Raw genomic sequence first — 26023 nt, forward strand, 5'->3', positions numbered from 1 at the left:
TAAATTGAAGGACTGCAATCTGGATTTTCAGATAGTTAGGTGGATAGGGAATTGGTTAGAGAACTGCACTCAAAGAGTTGTTGTCAATGGTGTTTCATCAGACTGGAGGGGGGTGAGTAGCGGGGTACCTCAGGGCTCGGTGCTCGGCCCGGTACTTTTTAACATATTTATTAATGATCTAGATGAGTGGGTGGAGGGACTACTCATCAAGTTTGCAGATGACACCAAATTTGGAGGACTGGCAAATACTCCAGAAGATAGAGACAGAGTACAACGAGATCTGAACACAATGGAAAAATGGGCAAATGAGATCAGGATGCAAAGTGTAAAGTTCTGCATCTGGGTCAGAAAAATGAAAAGCATGCCTACTGGATGGGGGATACACTTCTAGGTAACACTATGTGTGAACGAGACCTTGGGGTACTTGTGGATTGTAAACTAAACACGAGCAGGCAGTGTGATGCAGCGGTAAAAAAGGCAAATGCCATTTTGGGCTGTATCAACAGGGGCATCACATCAAAATTACAAGATGTCATAGTCCCATTGTATACGGTGCTGGTCAGACCACACCTGGAGTACTGTGTGCAGTTCTGGAGGCCTCACTTCAAGAAAGACGTAGGTAAAATTGAAAGGGTACAGAGGAGAGCAATGAGGATGATCTGGGGCCAAGCCCTATGAAGATAGGTTGAGGGACTTGGGAATGTTCAGCCTGGAGAAAAGGAGGTTGAGAGGGGACATGATAGCCCTCTTTAAGTATTTGAAAGGCTGTCACTTGGAGGAGGGTAGGATGCTGTTTTCGTTGGCTGCAGAGGAAAGGACGCGCAGTAATAGGGTTTAAACTACCCATTAAAGTACAACAATATAGGTTAGATATCAGGGGAAACATTTCACAGTCAGAGTAGTTCAGCAGTGGAATAGGCCGCCTAAGGAGGTGGTGATCTCCCCATCACTGGCAGTCTTCAAGCAAAGGTTGGATACACACTTTTCTTGGATGCTTTAGGATGCTTTGATCCTGCGTTGAGCAAGGGGTTGGACTAGATGGCCTGTATGGCCCCTTCCAACTCTATGATTCTGTGATTCTTTGAAAGGGCAGCAAGAATGCCAAGTGATTTGGATGGGATCCATTGAAATGTTATCATAGTATGTAAACTGTTGCAAAGAAAGCATTACACTCAGATAAACTCAGGTAAACTACTCCGGAATGGTAGGGCACAGAGTGGAATGAGAGCCACTGGAAGAACCACACGGATGGTTGTCAGAGGCAAGGGAGGGGTAGGAGCCGAAGATGGCAACTTTTGGGGATGTACTAAAATGAATTAGAAACCATGGAGACACTGGAAGACCCATTGGGAGGTGCTAGGCAGATACAAAGACTTAGATTTTCTGTGATGTAGAACTGCTTGGGGCATTGTATTCAAAAATTTCATGCAGAATGCAGAACCACAAATGTTTTACAAAATGACAGCATAAATTAAAAACCTTTAATTTTAAAACATTGCAATTAAAAATGTTTTTATTGGGGAATGCAGAATATGCCCAGGCTTTCTCATCCAGAAACCCTGGAGTTTATTGACAGCCCTGGAAGGTTTCCAGAATGGGTGGGAGTTAATTAATTTATAATATATTTTTAATTTGGTAAATATTTATCAGATTATATGAATATATATGGTCATGTTGATCTCCCTCACAAGGAAGTATTCATCTCAGCTGTCATAAAGCCCACCATGCGAAGCAGCAATTCTCTTTTCTCTGCCCGCTACTGAAAAAAAGTCTCTGAATCTGCAGGACCCATCCAGCTACTGCCCTGTCTCACAATTGGTATTTTGGGGGAAGGTGGTTGAAAAGGCTGCCATATACTGATTGCTAGCATACCTAGATGAAGCTTCAGTCTTGGATCCATTCCATTCTGGCTTCCAGCCTGGCCATGGATTGGAAACAGCTCTGGTGATGCTGATGGATAACCTCCAGAGACAGCTGGATTGAGGCGGGTTGGTACTGCTTGTGTTATCGGACCTTACGGCAGTGTTCAGTCTAGTCAACCATGAACTTCTAGCTCACCATCTTGCCAATGCCAGAATAAGGGGACAGCCTTTCAATGGCTGATCTTCTTTCTCCGGGGCTGCAAACAGAAGGTAGCTGTTGGGGAAACACAGTCATGCCAAGGCCACCTCAATTGTGGTGCGATTCTTTCCCTTACTTTGCTAAACATCTTTATGCACCTTCGTATCCAACTGGTCCTGGGGTTTTGGTCTGGATGACATCAATATGCAGATGACACCCAGCTCTGTCTCTCTGGATGGCCACCTTTATATACCCACAAACAACTTTGCTATTGTCTGGAAGCAGTGATGGGAGGGCCCCAGAGTCACCCTTCAATGACAAAGGTCCTGTGGGTAGGCAGGAAAGTACCAGGCAAGGAAGTGTGCTTTCCCTATCTGGACAGAGTCTAACTATTGGTTGCCTCCTTAGCCAGAAACCTGGGAGTGATTTTTCGATGCCTCCTTATCCATGGAGGCACAGGTCTCAAGAGATGCACAGCTGGCGTTATTCCGTCTACACCAAGCCAAAGTACTAGCACCCTACCTGGCACCTAGCTGCAATCATTCATGTGATAGTCAACTTTAGACTGGACTTCTATAATTCATTCTGCATTGGCCTATCTTCATCTCTGCTCTGGAAACTGCAACTGGTCCAGCATGCAGCAGCCAGGGTTCTCAGAGGCACACCTTGGAGAGCACACATTTGATTTCTGCTCCAACAGTTGCAGTGGCTTCCAGTTGAATTTCAGATCAATTTAAAGGTTCTGGCCAACTGTGGTCCAGTTACTGCATATCTGAGAGGCTACCTCTTTATCCGAAGAGTTCTCCACTCTGCTAATACAAACCAGCCGGTAGTCCCTGGCCCCAAGGAGATACATCTGGCCTTAACCAGGTCCAGAAAGTTTTTTGTATTGGCCCCCACCTGGTTTAACAATCTTCCAGAGCACATCTTTGCCCTGCCAGAACTGGCACAGCTTCGGCGTGCAAGGCAGAGCCTTTCTGCCAGGTCTTTGGTTGGGCCAGTGAAGCAGTAACTTCTACTGGATCCTCTCTGTTAAAAAGATGCCCCCAAAATGTACTCTGGCTCTGGAAGAACAGAAGATTAACTGAGACTGTTGATGCTGCTACTCTGTTTTGCTATGGATGCTATTTTGAAGAAGAAGAAGAGTTGGAGTCCCAAAGGAGTCTCAAAGCGACTTACAGTCGCCCTCCCTTTCCTCTTCCCACAACAGACACCCTCTGAAGTAGATGAGACTGAGAGAGCCCTGATATTCCTGCTCGGTCAGAGCAGCTTTATCAGTGCTGTGGAGAGCCCGAGGTCACCCAGCTGGCTGCATGTGGGAGAGCGCAGAATTAAACCCGGTTCACCAGATTAGAAGTCCACACTCTTAACCACTACACCAAGCAAGTTGGCTTTTAAATTGTATACATCTTTTAGATTTTAAATTGACTTAATGAACCATTTTACCTGTCAGTGTTGTTCAACATAATATGCACAACCCTGAGCCAATTCACTAGATAGTTGTTGTTAGGTGCGAAGTCGTGTCCGACCCATCGCGACCCCATGGACAATGGTCCTCCAGGCCTTCCTGTCCTCTACCATTCCCCGGAGTCCATTTAAGTTTGCACCTACTGATTCAGTGACACCATCCAGCCACCTCATTCTCTGTTGTCCCCTTCTTCTTTTGCCCTCAATCACTCCCAGCATTAGGCTCTTCTCCAGGGAGTCCTTCCTTCTCATGAGGTGGCCAAAATATTTGAGTTTCATCTTCAGGATCTGGCCTTCTAAGGAGCAGTCAGGGCTGATCTCCTCTAGGACTGACCGGTTTGTTCGCCTTGCAGTCCAAGGGATCTTGCAAGAGTCTTCTCCAGCACCAGAGTTCAAAAGCGTCAATTCTTTGACGCTCAGCCTTCCTTATGGTCCAACTTTCACAGACATACATTGCAACTGGGAAGACCATAGCCTTGACTAGATGCAGTTTCGTTGGCAGGGTGATGTCTCTGCTTTTTAGGATGCTGTCTAGATTTGCCATCGCTTTCCTCCCCAGGAGTAAGGGTCTTTTAATTTCTTTGCTGCAGTCCCCATCTGCAGTGATCTTGGAGCCCAGGAAAATAAAATCTGTCACTACCTCCATTTCTTCCCATCTATTTGCCAGGAATTGAGAGGGCCGGATGCCATGATCTTAGTTTTCTTGATGTTGAGCTTCAAGCCAACTTTTGCACTCTCCTCCTTCACCCGCATCAAAAGGCTCTTTAGTTCCTCTTCACTTTCTGCCATTAGAGTGGTATCATCTGCATATCTGAGGTTGTTGATATTTCTCCCTGCAATCTTAATCCCAATTTGTGACTTATCTAACCCAGCCTTTCTCATGATGTGCTCCGCATACAATTTAAATAGGCAAGGCAACAGTATACAGCCTTGCCAAACTCCTTTCTCAATTTTGAACCAATCAGTGATTCCATGCCCGGTTCTCACGGTTGCTTCTTGACCTGCATAAAGATTTCTCAAGAGACAGATAAGATGCTCTGGGATTCCCATCTCTTTTAGAACTTGCCACAATTTGTTGTGCTCCACACAATCAAAGGCTTTAGCATAGTCAATGAAGCAGAAGTAAATGTTCTTCTGGAACTCCCTGGCTTTCTCCATGATCCAGTGTATGTTGGCAATTTGCTCTCTAGTTCCTTTGCCTCTTCGAAATCCTGCCTGTACTTCTGGAAGTTCTCAGTCCACATATTGGTGGAGCCTAGCTTGTAGGATTTTGTGCATAACTTTGCTAGCATGAGAAATGAATGCAATGGTGCGGTAGTTTGAACATTATTTGGCATTGCCCTTCTTTGGGATTGGAATGTAAACTGACCTTTTCCAATCTTGTGGCCACTGTTGAGTTTTCCAAATTTGCTGGCATATTGAATGTAGCACCTTTACTGCATCATCTTTTAAGATTTTGAATAGTTCAACTGGAATGCTGTCACCTCCACTAGCTCACTGGATAGAGTGGTATATAAATCTAATAAATAAAATGTTCACTGCCTCAGGTGTTTGCCAATTAACCATGTGTATTGTAAGCAATTTACCCTGTTCCTACCAACTAGCTGTGGTTTAACTGATTTATAACCAGTCCTATTTAATTTAAATACCCTACCCATAGCAAGTGGAGCAGTAGTAAAAAGAGCTTAGCATCATCATTATTATGAATCCTCCCAATTCCTGCTCAGTCCTGCAGTAGCAACCAGCTAATCTGATGCTGTCCCTTGGGAGGTTGTGTAGTTCAGCTGCATCAAAATGTCTGCAAGAGAGAGGACAGAGCTGAATAAGAAGCTGTTTTCCTCTGCTTCTTGGTTGACTTCCTTCAGAGCCCCACCAATAGTGTATTGTGGTACATTTAATATAATGTGGGCTTGGGCAAATTGGTTTATGGCATTATTTGCTGTAAACGTCTCACCACTATGGTTAAGAATATATAAAGAAGATGATGATGAGTTGGTTCTTATTTTATACCCCCTTTTCTCTACTAGAAGTAGTCTCAAAGTGGCTTACAATTGCCTTCCCTTCCTCTCCCCACAACAGGCACCCTGTGAGGTCGGTGGGGCTGAGAGAGCCCTGATATTACTTCTCTATCAGGGCTGTAACAAGCTCAAGGTCACCCAGCTAGTTGCATGTGGAGGTTTTGTGAATCAAACCTGGCTTGCCAGATTAGAAGCCGTTGCTCTTAACCACTACACCAAGCTGGCTGTCTAATTTCTCTCTAAGAGAGAAATTCCTAGAGCATTACTATGTAGAGTGTTTTCTAGTCATTTTTTCTCCCATTCTTCAGTGGGTACTGGATTAAGGCCAAGGACAGGGGTTGACCAGCTCCAGGCAGTTAAGTGACAAGCCTAGTCTAGCTAGATATAACTTCCATCTTATTCAAGGGGGCCTGTTCCTAGGATTGCAGCAATATTATTTCATTTATTTCACACAGTCAAATGTAGTCATGAGTCATATGGGAACAGAAACTGTTTCTCATATTCATAAGAGAGACTATTCTTTATGGCATGGCAGGATCCAGCATTTTGTAGAATGGAAAACAGATAATGTTTTCCATAACTTCAGTGATCTAATGGCCAAAAATCTCCTTCGCGACGGTAGCAACAATTGCTAGCTATTATCAGTAATAACTTGTGTTTCCTATATAGTCCTGAACAGGAAAATAAAAAGGAAGGGAAAGAATTAGATTTAATTCTACTTCATTTATATTCATTTTCTGAAAATAATTAAAAAAAAACACTAACTTATCTTAAATTCAAGTTTGTAGCCGTGTTGTTCTGAAGTAGCACAACAAAAATTGAGTCCAATAGCACCTTTAAGACCAACAAAGATTTACTCAAGGTGTGAGCTTTTGTGTACATAAACACTTCCTCAGACAAAATGGAACAAGGATCATAAGCTTACAGATATAAGGCAAAAGTAAATTGTGGCAAATTAGTAAACTGTGTCATAATATCCAAATTAAGCCATATGATGCCATATGATAATTCTTTGCTAAATCAGCTAATCAGTCCTTTTGAGTTGTAGTTCACAAAAACATTGGAGAAATAAAACTGTCCATGTTGGTAATTAATGGCAGACACTTTCCCAGTTGTTGCTGGTCACATCTATCTCCACCCAAGAGTGGAAGCATCCCTGCAAGTGATAGCTGTGCTGGCAACTATCTTGTTTTGAGACCAGAGAGTTAAATTCAAAATTACTTTTCATATTATTAACATCACCTTACAGTCACAGCAAAGAATTATTATTTGTTACAGGTTGCAAAAGGCCATAATATGTCTTTCATGATTAAGTCCTTTCACTGGTTGCATACTCAATTCCAGGTCCAGTTCAGTATGCTCATTCTTACCTTGAAAGTGCTTCATTATCCTGGGCCCAAGTACATGAATGACTGCCTCTCCCGATATGTTCCCATGTGGCAGCAGCATTCTTCCTAACAAGGCCTAATGTCAGTGTTTCCTTTGTCTCCTCTAAGGCAGCGAAGGCTGGCAGGGGCTCATGGAAATTGTAGTCCATGAACATCTGGAGGACCACAGGTTGACTACCCCTGCTCTAATGCATACATTCTGATGGATTGGACTTAGACTTTTTCGGTGGCTGCCCCATGCTCATTGACTAACCTATCAAAAAGGGTTAGGGAGCTTCTCCCTTCCTTACTGACAGTGAAGCTCAATTATTCTGGATTACGTTTGGGAGACCTGAAGGGCATTCTTTCTTTTTTTAAATCTGGATTATGGGTTGGTATTCTTAATGTAGTTTTCATATATATTTATTTAAAGTTTCATTGTTTTATCTTTGTGGTTGTTATTTTATATTTGTTGTCACCTGCCCTGGTTCCTGTGTTAACTAAAAGAAAAAAAATACAGTTGCTTAAAATAAATAGTGCATTTCTGATTTATTACACAATTTAGTATGTTGGGGTGGTTAGGAGGAATAGAGCACATACATTTTGTTGTAAACAGAAATAATCCCCTCCTACATTGCTGTTTCATTTTTATACTGTAGCTAGTAGTAAAGCCGCTGCTAGCAGGCAAGGAGGGAGGGCAGGAACTGGAGGGGGAGGGCCAATCAGGGTGGACCTGGACAGACATGGCCTTGGACAGTCTCCTCTTAGGAGGCTGTTTCCCAAATATTAATAGGGAACAATGGATAAAGATTCCTTCAGGAGTTTGGGGAGATATACATTGTAAGCATGTTTACTTGTAACTAAATTACATTAGAGTGAATCTTCAGCATTCTTGCTTGGATATAAGAACTATTGAATTTGCTGGAATTTATTTCTGAGTAAATACTTATAGGATCAGGCTGCATGGCTACAATTCTCTCAATATTTTATCCAAAGTAACACAATTTTAGCTAACATAAAAGAAAAGTTTTTTTGAGGGGGAAACGTGGCACTACTAATATAAATAAATATGAACTATGTACTATATTTGGAAAGGTCAATAGTTTTCCCACTTATTTGGATTGGTTTAGTTTCATCAAGTGAGGGTAGTTTGGGTGGGAACCCAGCCTACATAAGGGTTGCTGCCAGTTCTGTTGTTGCGGGTTACTGGACGGTAGTGTCGGAGAGTTTGGCTTTAATAAAGTTATTCAGCATCAGCTGCCTCATCCAGTAATTGCACTAGCAACAAGAATGGGATAGTGAGCCAGGGGCATATCGAAGAGTTTGACCCTGCAGATCCCAGCAAGTGGGGAAATTACATGGCACGCTTCAAATTTTATGTGGCTGCAAACAGCATCACTGACTTGGTACAGAAGAAAGTTGTTTTCCTTAGTATATGTGGGGTCCAGACTCTGTCACTGGCAGAAGCCCTGATCGCCCTGTTACAGCTGGATGCCACTTTGATTGCAGAGACATTGATTAACCAACCACTTTGCACCCTGATCCTTGGAAGTGATCTGCAGGCATGTGTTCTACATGTAGAACCATAGGACAGGGGAAAGCATGGCATTGTTCATGGCAGAGCTTTGTCAATTGGCACAACAGTGCAACTTCCCTAACTTAGAAGAAATGCTGCAGAACCGACTGGTTTGCAGTTTGACTGACAAGGCCACCCAGTGAAAACTGTTTGCGGGGCAGGAGTTTACCTTCCAGGTGGCCCTGGATGTTGTCTTGGCTGCAGAAGTCACCAAAGCCAGTGTGAAAGCAGTCCACCTCTCATGAGCCCCACATGCCACAGTAACCAATAGCCAGCCATCACAGAGTGACACGGTACATAGAGTACGCAGGCCCGGCACACTGCCTCGTGAGGCTACTGGCTGATGACAGTGACCTGAAGTGAGATTGCCATGCACAAGTTGTGGAGGCCAGCATGAGACAGCCTCCTGCTATTTCTGGGATGTTCAATGATGAGCCTGCGGCCATTGGTACCACAATGAGTGCACGTGTTGCACTAAATATTCCTAGCCAGGATGTGTGAAGCCAGGAGATTATCATCTAGGCTCCCAAGGCACCCACAAGCTGGCCACTGATGCAGTCGACTCCAGTAAAGATGAAATCCTGATGGTCCAAAACATGCGGGCACAACCAAAGAAGAAAATCGTTATCCAGGTCTGGATCGATGGCATCAACTGTCAGATGGAAGTCAACTCTGGTTCTGCATTTTCAAGCGTTACTGAGGTGACTGGCCCTCTTTCTTACAGACCTTGGAAGGCAGGGAGTTCTGCCACCATATAGATCAGCCCATAGATCATCTGTGGCATTGGGAGACTTCCAACCCACAACCTACAGTCTTTACTATGAACCCAGAATTGATGGCCCTGGCCCCAGTGTGGAGTGTCCGGCTGCCAGACCCAACAGCTACAGCCGGAGCGATTCCAGAGGAAGCTGCTGCTCCTCAACCCACATCTGAACCAAGGGACAGGGAGCGGAACAGGGACTTGACATTGACATCTGCCATGGGTTCCCCGATCCCCACCCCACTCTGGTGTGGTACTTGACACGGGACTGATGCAGACCAGGGTATTTACAGAACTTTGTTGAACAGGGGAGAGAAGTGTAGTGTGTTTGGAAAGGTCAATAGTTATGAGTTTCATTTCCAGCTTAAGTAGTATTGGTTTCGTTTCCCCAAGTGAGGGAAGTCTGTGCGGGAACCCAGCCTATATAAGGGTTGCTGCCAGTTCTGTTGTTGCTAGTCAGTGGATTAAGATGCTTAGGACTGATCCTGCGTTGAGCAGGGGGTTGGACTAGATGGCCTGTATGGCCCCTGCCAACTCTATGATTCTATGATTCTATGATGGTTGCGCTGGAGAGTTAATAATAAAGGAGTTATTCAGCATCAGCTGCTGTGTCCAGTCATTGCAGGCTAGTAACAAGTAGATGAGATTACACAATATGAATTAATAACAGTCCATATAAAAGACACCTGATAAGAAGTTTGAGTCAATACAATGAATATGAGGAAACATCTAATGCACTATGGACTAGGACTTGTTAAATATGGCAGGGTCCCTGCCTCCCAGATTAGCCTACTGTCTTCCACAACCAGTGGCACCCCTCAAAAGTTTAGGCTTGGGCCAAAGCCAGACAATGTTAATGTCTGCGAAGCTAGGTCAGACTCCATCTTAAGAGCTTGCTTTTAGCCACAGCTTCAGAATGGCAGCCTCTGCCTGATGCATGTATTGCTCTCCTCTTTTTCCCTCATCCCATTATATTGCTGATTCAGTGGCTTGGCTAAATCTGTTTGCCCAGGGGATCCTTGGTAAACCTCTTTGTCTTACAAACAGGACTCATGCTTGGCCCCTCTGCCAGGGGAAATCTCTCCCCCAACCTCAGCACCTAGACCCATTGAGACATGATGGCTCCCTTTCTTAGACGTATTAACTCCTTTGTCTAAGCCCATCAATGGCCATCTCCAGATTTCGCCAGGGCATTGCCCAACATCCTGCTCCTGTAATGGAAAATTCCATTACATCATGTAGTCCCCTTCCCAAAAACAAATATGAACCGTGACTTCACAAAGCCCTTGTGTATTTTCTTATTCATGACCCACTGGAAATACCCTTTATTCTAGTTCGTTCCAGCTCTCTGCCTCTCTACTCTTCAAGACCAGTAATTATACTGAAACCTCTTTCCCCACTGCTGAATATACACGTGTCGCAGGAAACATCTGTAAGTGTGTTTCTGGTAACAGACTAGAATTGAATGATTTTACCATATTAGACATGATATAGTGTGGATATAATGAAGGAAAATGGTATTTATATCATCAATAGAAAACCATGAAATGCAGTGAAGTGATAATGTCCTATATACCAGTGGTCCCCAACCTGCGGGCTGCGGCCCGGTGCCGGGCTGTGAAGGCCATGGCGCCGGGCCGCGGCTCCCTCTCCCCGCCCCCTCGCAGTAAAAAACTTCCCAGGCCGCAAGCTTGCCGCCTGGGAAGCTTCTTTCTGCGGGAGGGCGGGGAGAGGGAATCAGGGCCGGGCCACGCGGCCGTGCAGGCGCGGCCCAGGGGGCGCGGCCCGATGTGCGGGCGTGGCGCGGGGGGCCCAGCCTGATGCGCGGGCATGGCCCGAGGGGGCGCGGCCCGCAGCTGCGGGCCGATGAGCTGGCGCGGTCCGCACGGGCGCGGCCCGATGCCCTGCCGGTCCCCAGCCTGAGAAAGGTTGGGGACCACTGCTATATACGGTGGTATAATTATTAATTTATAAGTTCAATATCTTTACATTTCTACATTTGGAATCAAGAGAAAAGCAAAATATTAACTTGGTCTGGATTATGCCCATTCCTCGAATCAGTGTCCTCATGAAAATATTTTTTACTGTACAGGTCCACTGGGCAAAATTGCCATTGTGATAGCCATGTATTTCATTAGTAATCATTTCATAACAATAACATGTAAGTAGATAAGCAGAAAGACAGCTCATCATTAAAATAAAAATTTCCACTTAATTCATACGCCTCCTACTGTACTTTGAAAATGACTTGTGTTAATGGCTTCTCACCAATACTGGTTTTCATCGTCATACACCCTCTCAAATATCATACCTGCTAAAAGCAGTACCACAAACCATATGTGCTGTGATTGTGGAAAGGCTAGCTGTGATAGAACCTTTGCTGTCACACCATTGTGTTCTGCCAGTTAGATTAAATGAGTATGCAAGTTAATTTACCCATTAACATAGGTTGTCACTGGCAGTCTTCAAGCAAAGTTTGGATACACACTTTTCTTGGATGCTTTAGGATGCTTTGGGCTGATCCTGCGTTGAGCAAGGGGTTGGACTAGATGGCCTGTATGGCCCCTTCCAACTCTATGATTCTATGATTCTGTGATTCTATATATTATTACTGAGGAAAAAATTCAACGGCACTCAGGGGACTGAGAAATCTATTGCCAGATCTGACACACCGGAAGCAAACATGTTTTTCTGGCATACATACCTACAGAAACGTCACGATTTTGCTGTAGAGTCTCTGCATTGTATTTTGTGATGCTTTCAAATGCACTTAATTTACTGTTTCGCCTTCTGTTGCCAAATGGATTTTTTTCATCATTGCATTAATGTCAAATCGATATCATGTTGGCTTAGGGTGATTTTATCCACTTAAAAAAAACCTGTTAAAATCCAAGTTTGATTTATCTTGTGCTTCTGATTCATGGCATTGAAATTTCTGCCCTGCTTATAAATGTACCATTTTGCTTTTACTGATCTTCAGGCCACTGCAATCCTAGCTCCTGCAGCTAGCTCCTGCAGCAGTGAAGTAATTGCTTTCCTTACCATGGAATATGCTCATTTCTTGTTTAGGGTTAAGTATTGTACTTTATTTCTGTTCTGTCTGTGGAAGTGAGCTCTGATTTACACTGGAATAAATATTGTTAGTTTTCCATTTTCCACTGAATTTCTCTTTTGTTTTGCTACAGTAGACTTAAACACACTTTCACGGGAAATATTTAACTGCTGTGCTTCCCTTTAAAATGGATCACCTCCCCCACACAGCTCCATCTTTTCTTCTTATTCTTTTTATCCTTTAGCTGGCAATTGATGGAACAGGTTGTCCTCTCAGCCAATATGCTGCTGTAGGTGCCACTGGATTTCTAGCCTTGTTTATAATATGACCCAGCTCCATAGACAAGAAAGCTTAAAGAATGTGGAGTAGAAATTTCCACTTAAAATAATGACTCTGGGATGAGTGAGCATGTGTGGCTGCCTTCCCAGGCTGGTGCAGCTCCCACCCCAGCTCAGCCTCACTCAGGCAGCAGGGTGATATGCCTCAATGCCCAGTGGGATGGCCGGATGCTCCCTCCAGTGGTGCACTTATGCTGCAGTGCTTGGAGGGAGGTGTCAGCCCTGGAGGCTGCTGTTTGTTGCCCCTCCGGAGGGTGGTCGGAGACCCGGGAGCACTTCCCTCCACACAGCGGATCATTCACAGGTGAGTGAGGAAGTGAGTAGTGGCAGCAGCTCAGTCAGGGAACAGGCAAGGGTTGGGAGCAAGGCTTTTGCTCTCCTCCCTTCAGGTCTCACAAAAACTTCACTCCAGGGTGGGTGGGCAGGCAGGGGCTGAAGCACCAAAGATGTGCTGAAGCACGCTTTGTACAGCCGTTTTGGCTCTGTTCCCCTATAGGATTTTGCACCGAAGCCCTGCTTCGGAGATTTTTCAACTGGAGCAGTCTGAAGCAAACATGCCTACACTGTATCTTGGAAAGCCTCGTTGAGATCCCCACTGGGTAACCTTTGGCCATTCAGTCTCTTTCAACCTAATTTATCTCCAAGGATTGCTGTAAGGATAAAGAGGTGCAGGGGGTGTGTGTGTCAGGATCAGCCCCCTACTCCCTGCCATGTTTCCAGGTTGACCAGAGAGTCTCCATCTTTGTGTGTGTGTGTAAACCCCTTGTGCTTTTTATGACTCCGTAGTAACTCTTTTTAAGAGCCTCTTGTGGCGCAAAGTGCTAAGGCAGCCGTCTGAAAGCTCTGTCCATGAGGCTGGGAGTTCAATCCCAGCAGCCAGCTCAAGGTTGACTCAGCCTTCCATCCTTCCGAGGTCAGTAAAATGAGGACCCAGCTTGCTGGGGGGTAAACGGTAATGACTGGGGAAGGCACTGGCAAACCACCCCGTATTGAGTCTGCCATGAAAATGCTAGAGGGCATCACCCCAAGGGTCAGACATGACTCGGTGCTTGCACAGGGGATACCATTACCCTTACCTTTAGTAACTCTTTGAACCTCTGCAACTCTTTTGATGACCCTGAGCCTTTTCACACCACATTCTTCCCTGCTGTGACACTCACAACGGTCCCTTTCCGTGCCGGTGGCCAAATTTGGAGAGGGCCTGCTTCTTACTGACCTCCAGGAGGAGGACGGCTTGGATGCCTCGGACACCCAGGACATGGGGACCGAGCCACTCATCCGAGGGGACTTGGCGACCACCTCTACCGGGGCACAAACCAGGACCACGACCCAAACCATCGTTCGGTCCGGGATGGCCAGAATCCTGGAGAACCCCGCGGCTCATTTTTTCTTGGAGCGGCACATCATGGAGCGGCAGTGCTTCTCCAGTTATGACAACCCTGCGGCCAGGGTCGAATGGGGACCAGCGCTCAGGAGGCGGCATTCCTGGAAAATCTGGACCTTTGCGATCGAATGGACCGGCTGCGAAAATGGCTGGCCACGGTGATTTACGAACTGGGCGAAGACTCGCAGCGAGGCGCCTGTTCCTTTTTGGCCAAGCTGCGCCAACCAGTGCTGGTTCCAGAGGGTGGCGCGGCCATAGCTCTCCTGGCCCCATAGGTGGAAGCTCGAGAGGTGGCTGTGCAAGCTGGGGCTGCAGAGGCCCCTTGCCGGACACAGAGCAGCCGTGTGGGGGCCAGCAACCTGGAGATGGGGGAGCCCCCACCCCGCCGCAGGGAGACACTTGGGCTGGGCCACCCACTCCACCGCCGGGGGATGCCCGGGCTGGACCACAGGTGCCACCGCCAGTAGTAGGAGCCAAGGCACGCCACTACCGCCGGTTCCGGACCCGTTTCAATAGAGACCCCAAAGCGTTCCATGGGTTCCTGATCCAGCTCCAAACCTACATGATAGAGGTTGGCCACACTTTCCCTGATGACGCAGAACGCATTCGCTTCACCGGTGACTGCATGGACGGCGAAGCAGCCAGATGGTTCATGAGCCTCTACCGGTACGCCCAGGCCGAGGTTCGAAACTATGACCGATTTATCCACTGCATGAGGGAGAGGTGCGAGGATCCGTTTGAAGTAGAGATGGCCAAAGAGAACCTGCATGGCCTGAAGCAGGGGTCGATGATGGTGGGCCAGTACACGAGGGAATTTTGGAAGTTGGCTGCCTCCATCCCACACTGGGTAGAAGCACAGCGCGTCCGCGCATACTGAAAAGGCTTGCGCCACAACCTGGTGCAAAAGTGCCTGAATCTGGACGACCCTGAAACTATAATGGGATGGGTGCATCTGGCCGGAGAAGTGGAGAAGCGGATGCGGCTGGCAGCTGAACTGAGCGGGGAGAAACCGAAGTCAGGAGCCAAGGCGTCCACCCTGAAGCGGGGCCCCACCACGAAGGCAGGCAGTGAGAAGGCTGGGAGACCTTCATTAGGAGGCCCAGCCTAGCAGGCCAGGAGGCCCTCGTCAGCAGGCCCAACCTAGCAGGCCAGGAGGCCCTTGTTCGCAGGCCCTCCACCACAACACTTTGCCCAAGGCCCTCTCCCCTTACCTGCTGCTGGCTTCAGGCACTGAGGTGTCTGAGAGCAAAGTGGCTAGAGTCCAATGATGGGGGGCAGGAGCTGCAGGGGCAGGGCCAATCAGCTGGCTGCACCCCGACTGGCCCTATTCCAACTTGGACAGCCAGACATGTTCCAACCCCTCCCCCCAGGCTGTTTCACAAATATATAGAGGAAAAATGGATAGGGATGTAGTATAAAGAATATCCTTGAATAAAAAGCCTGTGAGACACAAATAACATTCTCAGAAAAAGAACAAGTTCATGTACGAATGCACACATCTTAGTAACCTAATCAAATATCCCACAGCAGACATCTGCAGTACTGGAAAGCGGGGGGAGAGGGGAGAAGAGATGCAATGATAAAGCAAAGTTTTCTTACTCAAAGCATGAGAGGTCAGCATTGTTTCACTTGAAAAGAGCTAGCCAATATTAAGGGTGTTGGGAGTTTTGTTTTTACATGGGCAACTTTCATACCCCAGCTTTAGGATTCATTAGGGCAAAAGCTTCCCTTCTGACAAGAAGGGTTTAATTTTCCTAGTTTTCTCATCTGAATGTAGATCTGAATTGTTGTACAGAGGAGCTCAGAATTGCTATATTCCATAAGCATAAAACAGTTGCCTACACGTTACAGTACATTAATGGATGGAATGACTGGATAACTCCAAATTACCCTTGAACTGAAGAATAGTATTTGTGAGGTTTTATTGTAGTCATTGGCATCTATTCAACACAAAATATTCACAGCAGCTCGGCTTTGTGTGGAATCCTTTTTAAGAGAAGTAGCAGAAGTTGTGGTCACTGTTAGTTGTGGTTAACACTGGCGCCAACATAATGTTTGCTTTAAAAGGAGGCAGAGGAAAGGGGTGCAATTTGTTCCAAAGCACAGAGGTGGTGAGTTAGTAAGTGAAAATCTCATAACTATAGAATCATAGAGTTGGAAAGGGTATACAGGCGATCTAGTCCAACCCCCTGCTCAACGCAGGATCAGCCCTAAGCATCCTAAAGCATCCAAGAATAGTGTATATACAACCTTTGCTTGAAGACTGCCAGTAAAGGGGAGCTCACCACCTCCTCAGGCAGCCTATTCCACTGCTGAGCTACTCTCTGTGAAAAATTTTTCCCTGATATCTAGCCTATATCGTTGTACTTGTAGTTTAAACCCATTACTGCGTATCCTTTGCAGCCAATGGGAACAGCATCCTGCCCTCCTCCAAATAACAACCTTTCAAATACTTAAAGACGGCTATCATGTCCCCTCTCAATCTCCTTTTCTCCAGGTTGAACATTCCCAAGTCCCTCAACCTGTCTTCATAGGGCTTGATCTCTTGGCCCCAGATCATCCTCGTCGCTCTTCTCTGTACCCTTTCAATTTTGTCTACGTCCTTCTTGAAACTATGGTTTAGAATATGTCTGCATATAATAAATATGGTTTCATATATGTCCCAAGGAACACCAGCATATCTAGTTGTACCTGCCCTTTCTAATCTTTAGAAATGGATATTAGATTGGTCAGCAGTTGAGAATAGAATATAGATGATTTGACCAATGATACGGAGATAAAATATAACTCTATTTCTACACTTAACTTCTTCCTACTTTTCTCCCTCAGCGCAACCCACCTGTGGTAATCAATGACTTATTTGAAGATATCAAAGATGGAGTAATATTGATTGCCCTTTTAGAAGTTCTCTCAGGACAAAAATTGGTAAGGATCAATTTTCCTTTGAGTATATGTTATTTATTGTTATATTATTATTACAGTGTGCTGATATTTGTGTTTATATAAGATATTCCATCTCATATCTCAGTATCAGTCTTAGCAACCTGTATAAAAGACCAAAACAAAATTCAAGTTTTAAATAGGCTGTGAAAGTAGCAATCAGATATTAATATTAATTAATTATTGGATTTATAACCCACCCCTATCATACCTGCCATCTGATTAAAAGCACTAAGAACATCAGACAATAAATGAGCCAACAGTAGTCTATAGATGCAATAGCCCTGACCTGTTGGACCACCTCTTTTCATAGGCTTCACCATTACAACTTTGTTCACTTGAGCTAGGCTTACTGGGGATGCCAACCTGTGGGTTAAATGTGGCTAATACTTGGATGGGAGATTACCAAGAACTCCAGAATCTCTGTGCAAGGGAAGGCGGTGACAAGACAACATTTCTTGCATTGCCAACTATAAGTTGGCTGTGGCTTGACAGCACTTTCCACCACCAATAGTGAAAGTGAGGCCCAATCTGCAGATATCTCAATCAAAGGATCAATCAAAGGATTACAGAAAGTAAACAGATACTTCTGCAAACTTTTTAAGAGTCTGGCACACATTAGTACACACCTCTTTTAATTTGGGCTTGGGCATCTTATGCCCTGTGGGTAGGCCATGCTGATTGATCAGAAGCTGCAGCTTGGCCAGTCCTGTCTGCTGGGATGTGGTCTGATGATTCAGAGTAATCAGCCAAAGTAAATGTACATCTTATAGCCTACTGCCTTCGGTAGAGAAGAGAGAAGTAGTTTGGGAGGAAGCCTGTTGTTTTTCTCAAAGTTGGGGTGGATGAAAGTGTATAGATACCAGGTAGGGAATTTTCATACTGTTGGCATAGGGTGGGACACAGACAGACTAAATTGACTTGCTATGGGCTTGAGTGTCTACCTGTTGAGTATAAGAGTTTACAGATGTGGCTACCCAGGACTTCCTCCAAGCATGACAGAAAGCAACTTTTGGACAAATGAGTGTGTGATTTTGGCTGCTAATTCTGAGCAATCAGCCCTAGCAGGTAGGCCAGGTCAAGTCACAGCTTCTTTTCAATTTTGCATTAACTGAATCAGTAGTGGACCAGGAAGCAAATTTAAACATGGAACAAGCACTGTTAAGTAGGGCTATGAGTTCATCAAGACTACATAGCTCAGTGGGGCCAACAATGGGCATTAGCTCACACATTGCATTATCCTTCAAACTGGCAGCAGTGCAGGAGGAGACAGTTGGTGGGCTAGCATTTGTTGTTGTAAAAGGTCTAAGCGAGCCTTTCTCAAGGCTTTATTTATTATTAGGTTTTTATGCTGCCACTCCTAGCCAACTGGTGGCTCACAACAAAAATTAGACAATAAAATCAAGAACAGTAAAAATCCCCCAACTTCCCCTCCAAACCTATTGAGAAACCTCTGAAATCTTCTTCAGGCTTCAAGAAACCCCAGAAGTGGGGATCATGCAAAATTGTTGGGAAGCCTAGCTATGTACAGGCATAACTAAGGCCCCTCTACTTCCCACCCCCTACAGGCCCATCTCGGACCATTTTGGGAGTGGGGGAGGTCAACATGACCATATATGGTCATATCACCCAATAAATGTTTAACAAATTTTTTAAATATATAATAAATTAATTGATTCCCACTCATTCAGGAAATCCTTCCAGGACCATCAAGAAACCCCACGGTTTCAGGAAATCCTGGTTGAGAAAGCCTAGCCTAACCCAAAAGGCCTGTGAGGTGCTGGCAAAATTGATGGGGCTTGACTTTACTAGCTGCTGGCCACCAGAGGCCCTCCATGGCAGCAGCCCACTGGGAAATTTCCCTATGTTAAATGCCCTCTACTCCTCAATGGAACCTTTCAAAATAGTATTTGAAGGCAGACTCAAGTAGAGTGTAAAGTGAAATTATAATGATCCTGGAAAAGCCACTGTTTGACAAAATCTCTATGAGAAATACAAAAAAAAAGAGAAGAAAAAGAAGAATTTGAAGATTCTCCACATATGAAACTGTGTTGCCAAAGGCAGAAACAAGAGACTTGATTTGAATCAGGGCTACAGCAATGATGAAGGATAGATTCACTGTTCATCTCTCACGGTCTTCCAATTGGCAGTGGTACCCCTCCCCACCCCCCATTATTTTAAGCCTCAGCAGATAAAGCATACAGTACAGGCCCTTATCGATTCTGCACTCCCCCACATGCAACCAGCTGGGTGACCTTGGGCTCGCCACGGCACTTGATAAAACTGTTCTGACCGAGCAGTGATATCAGGGCTCTCTCAGCCTCACCCACCTCACAGGGTGTCTGTTGTGGGGAGAGGAATGGGAAGGCGATTGTAAGCCGCTTTGAGCCTCCTTCGGGTAGGGAAAAGCGGCATATAAGAACCAACTCTTCTTCTTCTTCTTCTTCTTCTTCTTCTTCTTCTCCTCCCTATCCTGACTAAAAGCAATCCAGTGAGATGACTTCTGAGGGGAAAATGATGCAGGACTCCTGCCAGAGCATTGTAGCCTTGGTCCAGACTCCCTTCTCCTTGTCCCTTTGAAAACTTAGTTACATGCCTGGGCATTTAAACACAGATCACCAGTGTCAGACATCTGATTGTTTTGGTTATTTAATGACCTTGATTTGTAAAGATACATCTTTACAATTATGATCTTTGCTATTTTTATAAGAATATACTCCAAAAGTGCAAAAGTAGTGTTTTGGAGTTGTTTCATCTTTTTAGAACTACATCTAGTTTTCAAAGCTCTTCTGTCAGGTCAGGACCTGTAAATGCTGTCTTGAGGATAAATATGCAGTTGGAGCAAATCAAAATAAAATGGATTTTTGAACATCATTTCTAATTTTTGTAAAACAGAACAATGCACAATACATAATATTGTATTCATAAAATAAAGCCATGGAATCTAAACAAGATTTACTATTTAATTTTTTTACTGATTCTTTCTGAGCCTTTCTCTTGTCTCCATGCCATGGCTATTAATACTCTGGCTACAGTAAATAAATTTCCTATTACACTTATCTTATTAACTGAAAATTGCTTGGGTGTAATATCAAAAGGTCACTTTATTCTAGAAAAGTTCTATAACTGGATAATGCCACCAGATATGAATAAATGAACCCATATGACATTTACATCTCTCACATACATTTGAAGACAGTCTGGCCTCAAAACAACTGCTATATAAGTTTGAGAAGAAGAATTACTGAATAATTTGCTGAAATATTCCTTACTAGAAAGATAGCCCATTGCGGTCGTGAATGCAGTGGGTGCTAGGATGGGCTCAGCCAGTGCTGGCCCTTCCGTGGCAAGTAGTAGTGTAGGAGGTAGTGGAGAGGTGTCTCTGGGCAGGCGGAAGCTTCATGGTAGCTGTGAGCGCAGCGTTTGGGCCATGGGCGCCAGATCCAGGCAGGCCCCTCGACCGCCGTCCCATCCCAGCCCCTGGGACTGTTCATTGGGGAACGCAGGCGGCCAGGGTGGGCCGGTCCAGGGCAGGAGGCGGCCCTCCTCCGTGGCCTCCCATGACCCCCCACTTACTGACCAGTTGGCTGTGTAATGGCTTGCCTGCATGGGAGGCTGAGGAAGCAGCGGCAGTTCTTGCAGGATGTGGGAGTTAAGGCCGGGGTTAGAGGGAATTCAGGCACGGTGCTGGGGACACTGGGGCTTGGCAGGGGCAGCGTCGGGTTCGAGTGGCTGGTCAGGACGCAAGTGCAGCTGCTGATGGTGACGTTGTAACCGGAAAAGCCATGTGCGGCCATAGGGGCCTGGCCTTGCCGGGTGACGCAGTCAGGATGCTGGGGCGGCTGAGCCTCGTGGGGGCTGAGCCTCGTGGAAAGGCTCCCCTGGCCCCAGGCAGGGCGCAGTGGGGCTCAGAGGGGCGCCGTGGCTTGGCAAGATGAAGGTAAAATGCGGCGTGCATGCACAGGAGGAGAGTGTCCAAGCGAGCGACGCTGGCGGGTCTGTGGCAGAGGGCATGGCCCAGTGTGGATCAGAAGGCACGCTGCACGCACCACTCAACATGGGCAGGTCTGTGGTGGGTTGCGGGGCCTCCTGATTACCCTCCCGATTACTCTCTCCGCTTGTCAGTCTAGGGGCAAGGGCCCAATCTGTGAGTTTTGATCATGGACTTGGCCCACCTCAACCACCCTTACTGTTTTATTAAGAGGGACAGATCTTACTGATGCTCTGTCATATATGTTAACAAATCTTTTTTCCACCCGTCATATACAGTTACTTTTTGTTCTGCCTCAGCCAGTACAGTGTAAACAATTGTCAGTACGTGATTCCATCTGTCAGGGGAAATAGGATTAATTCAAAACTATTAAGTGGGCAAGATGTATTTATTTGATTTTGCTTACTATGTATGAAATTTCCAAATTGCAAATATTGAAAGAAGAACAGATCTGTGCTGTCTATCCACATAAGACATAATATCATGTTTGATAAAATACATTATTCTATTCAATCCTATTTTCCCCAGGCATTGAAATTGCTTTGTTGAAATGTCTCAATAAAATCCACATGGGGACAATTAATGCTACAAAACAGATGATTTCCATTTTAGTCTATTTTTTACATTTGTGCCAATTTTTAGATAAAGCCTAGGTATTTGTTCACAGTGATTGTTCTTCTCCAACCAAATCCAGCTGCACCAGTCTGTTCAATCTTCCTTACCTTTTCTATTTAAACTTATTTAAGACAATAAGACAATGCGGTAGGTCAAATTGTTTCATCATACCTTTTATATTCAGTTATGTTACATGTTGGCATATTCTAAGGTTTCTTTTTGTTCCAGATAAATTTAGCAAACACAATTTGAATTTTTTTGCAATATGGTATTATTCATTTCTAATTTTAATGCAGTCATTATGAAAATAATTTTTGGCAATTTTTTTTTCTTGAACTAATAAAATTCTTCCTAGCCAAGATACTTTGTAATAAGTTCAGAAATTAAAATCATTTTCTACCTGTAATAAAGAAATAAAGTTCTGTAAAATTATTTCCATTAAATCAGTAAAAATTACACCTAAATTGTGTGAAGAATTCTTAGCTAGTAACACTTGTAATATTTTGGTTATCCTCCTTGGATATGTTTACCCCACTAATACCAATTTTGAATTATTTATTTTACCTAATAAAAAGTTGGCAGTTTAAATAGAGTAATTTAAAACTAAGAGCTGAAGGATATATGACCTGTTCAACTGCTTGGTTTAAATGGTCCAAATCCTGAATACAAGTGGACAAAAGGTATGGGAAATGTTCAGGGGGAAATTTTATAAATTCTGTCAAATATGATTGTTCTTGATGTTATGTATGTGGGACGTTCTATGGAAATGATAGCTTGAAGGCCAACCAATCGCAATTTGAATAAGACTAACAATGAACCAATCCGGGGGATCACTTAAGGGCCAGTCAGAGCTCTCAGTGTGTTGCCTGAAATATATATAAGCTTTTTGTGTGCCTGGCTTCCCTGTTTGATGCTTGGAGTAGGAGTTGTTAATTAAAGAGCTGTTGTTACTGAAGAATTGGAGTCTGTGTGTTGTCAAACCCACAGACATATTACAAATTTATGTTGCATAACCCCATTTCCCCATTCTGCATCCTTTCTATTCTGTTTTTTTAATTAAAATGTAAAAATAAATATATATTAAAAATATCTACCATCACCATGTTTTCTAACCAATTTTTAAAATTCCTTGAAATTTGAAAGTTAAGTACTGAGGATTTATGTTGGGCTATTTTAAGAGTTGGATACTATCTGAGAATGAAGAAGCTTTCTATATAACTTACCTAGACTTAATTATACTTCAATTGTACTGTTGGAATAACATAGTTAGTGCCGTGTCATGAAAATATAGCAGGGACTAAATGCTAAAAATCAGCATATATAAATGGAAACAAGTCTGATCTCAGCCTCAGAATGGATTGGTACATAGTTTTGTACATAATTGTCCTTCTGATTTGTACTTTTTAAAGCCTTGTGAACAGGGCCGTAAACTGAAGAGAATTCATGGAGTAGCCAACATTGGTGTAGCCCTCAAATTCCTGGAAGGACGACGGGTAAGTTCCACCTTGTTGCATTCTGATACTTTGTCCTCTCCATTTACCCTCCTTCAGAATGTGTCATATATGTTGCTTTGTAAAATGGATCTCCAATTCATTTGAGGGGGGGATTACAGGGAATAGGGGAACAAGTGCAGTTAGTATGAAATCTCAAACAGAGGACATCCATTATCCCACAAATGAATAAGTATACATCCCACTGAAAATAATTATGTGGGTAGACTGAACTTGAGTGTACTTTCCAAGGTGCTTAGCTGCAGTGGTTTCATGGTTACAATATGCTGGGAAGAAAGTTTGGGAATGCTAGAAAACAACGATGCATTCCGACTCAGGCATCACTTTGAAATAACCAAACATGGGAGGCTCACAAATGTAAACAATTTTGTTTAGTTATTATTCTGAAACTGTATGTTTGGAAATCCTGTATCAAATGCCTTTACAGATATTGGTTGTTCACACAATGGTTCTCAGCAGATTACTCCTGCTTTTTAAAATAATAATAATTATTAAAAAGTAAGATGTGCAATACGGGTGTGCCAAACAAATTTCTCAGTTCAGGTCTATTGGTCCCATTTTTTTTTGGGGGGGGGGGAGGGATTTAAAAAAAAATACAGATCCAAATATCAGTATGATATCTAGATCTGGGATTTAGAAATCTTAATTTTTTTCAATTCCATTGGATCCACGAAGAAAAAATAATAATTTTAAGCACCAGCCTGACTCTGGGGCTGGCTTGACTTTTCCTGCAGCATGGTTTAAACTGCACTGCAAAAGAAGCTAGCCCCAGGACACAGACTTGTCTGGGAGCTCTCAACCTGTCCTGGGCTGGCTCCTCTTGCAGTTTGGTTTAAATCAAGCTGCAAGAGGAGCTAGCCCCAGCAGAGACGGCATGGAGCTCTCAGCTCCTGACACCTCAGCTGTTCTTCAGTATAGTGGAATATATCTGAGTAAAACCCAGCTGTGATTGATAGACAATCAGATTATCTGATCTGTATTTGTCGTAAATAATAATTGAAAATCCTGGTAAGGTATTTTCCAGGTATTTTTCTGGCTTCATTCATTCATTCATTCATTCATTCATTCATTCATTCATTCATTCATTCATTCATTCATTCATTCATTCATTCATTCTATTTATATATCGCCCTCCTGAAAGCTCAGGGTGGTTTACATCAAACGAGAACAATAAAAATAATTCAGTTTATAATAATACAATAATAACAATAACATTATGAACAATGGAACATTGGTAAGAACAATAAATCAATGCTTACTGATGACCCAGTGAGTCGGCAAGTCTGCTGTGATGGTTGTTGGAGGGAGGCTCGGGAGGGCCGATAGGAAAAGGAGGTACTGGTTGACCTCAACCAAATGCCTGGTGGAGGAGCTCCCTTTTGCAGGCCCTGTGGAACTGTTCAAGTTATGTCAAATGGATACTCCTAATGCATTATAAAAAAAAATAGAATAAAAGACAAGAAAACCCTGCCTGCAGGCTTACACTCAGGCACACAAGGAAAAATAAAAAAAGAGATAAGGGGAAATAATGGTGGATACACATATTGAGTTGAAATTCTTTGGTTAGAAAGGGCTTATAAAAATAATGTATTGTGGTGCTTCTTAAAGAATATGAATAACACACCATAGAACATCAGCAAACAGTGATTTTCAAAGATGCTGCCAAAGAAAATGCTTAGGATGCTAGATGTGAACTCTGCATTATTTTTTGTTTGTTTGTTAAGGGTTAGGGTTATGGTTAGAAGAACACAAGGCTCTAGAAGAAAGAATGTAATGAGTGAAGCAACAAAGTGACATCATATAGAGAATATACTCTGATAAAGAAAAGAAAGCTCTTACAAAGAAAATAAGGAGGAGCTTGGTTGAATTTTGGAGCCATAAAAATCAGAAAGTATTAGTAATGTTTGATGAAATGAAGGAATGATAACAATGAAAGCAATAATCTTTATAAAATGAAACAAATGAAGGAGAATTGTAGCCATATCTTCCCCTCCATCCAAAAAGAACCAAGTCTAGAAATATTGTTGATAATTCTAAAATTTTGGAAGGATTCAGATCTGCAGCATAAATCACAAAGAATTGCAATTCATTCCCAGATTTCTGGTGTGATATGAAACAAATAGAAATATAACTGAGAATTTAAAAAAACAAAGACAAACCAAAGAAGATGTTAAGTGTGCAGTTCTTTGCACAGTTATTCTAGTCTAAGCCCACAGTAATTAATGAAATCCAGACGAGTTAGTCTGCATAGTAGTGAACCACAAAGGAGCAACATCCTTTCTTTCCTTTTCAGAGCTTCTCTGATCAATAGATTTTGAGCAGTGACTAAAAGCATACTCAGTTTCTGAAATAAAAGTATCATAATACTGTACTTTAGCAAACAATAAGTTTCTATTTGTGTCACTGTCTAGCATCAGATAAGGAATGACATCCCTTTGAGAATTACTGAACAATAGATGTGATCAAAGAGGTAAAATCCACCGATTCCTAAAAAGAGTGTAAAAGGAACATTTCAGAATTTTCCAAGGCAAAGTATCAATTTTACCTAGACCACAAGGACAAAGACAATATGAATATGAAATATTACAAAACCTCCCATTCACTACTTCAGAAAGGTTAGCATTAAGATGATCTAATGCAAGTGCCCTAGCATATTGAGGGACCATTAAATATCTTGTATAGGATGGCAAGGACTGAGGTGGTAAAATGCCAAAGAACTGTGTTGGACAACCTTTAGGAGTATGAATTACCATACTATCATAATCAAGTGTGACAAGACAATGATTGGACAATACTGAGGGTCTCTGCCTTACCCAGCTGGAGAATTTCTTCTAATGTAAAGCCCAGCTGCTACAATCTAGTGTCAATGGTCCTCATCCATACTAATAAACAGCTTGTTTGAGGTAAAACAGCAATCCATCCCCTTCTATGGTAAAGATGGTT

The 26023-nt window shown here is 43.7% G+C and overlaps 1 protein-coding gene across 11 annotated transcripts in view; it reads left to right on the forward strand.

Moving 5' to 3' along the window:
* SYNE1 (spectrin repeat containing nuclear envelope protein 1) overlaps nucleotides 1–26023 on the forward strand; it is a 493810-nt gene that overhangs the window by 67119 nt on the left and 400668 nt on the right. For all 11 annotated transcript variants that reach the window (XM_077349398.1, XM_077349413.1, XM_077349457.1 and 8 more), the window contains 2 exons: nucleotides 16853–16948; nucleotides 22979–23062. In XM_077349398.1, the coding sequence (XP_077205513.1) occupies nucleotides 16853–16948; nucleotides 22979–23062 (180 nt within the window). The remainder of the gene's footprint in view (nucleotides 1–16852; nucleotides 16949–22978; nucleotides 23063–26023) is intronic.

Source organism: Paroedura picta, chromosome 1 (genome assembly GCF_049243985.1).
Source record: "Paroedura picta isolate Pp20150507F chromosome 1, Ppicta_v3.0, whole genome shotgun sequence".
NCBI lineage: Eukaryota > Metazoa > Chordata > Lepidosauria > Squamata > Gekkonidae > Paroedura > Paroedura picta.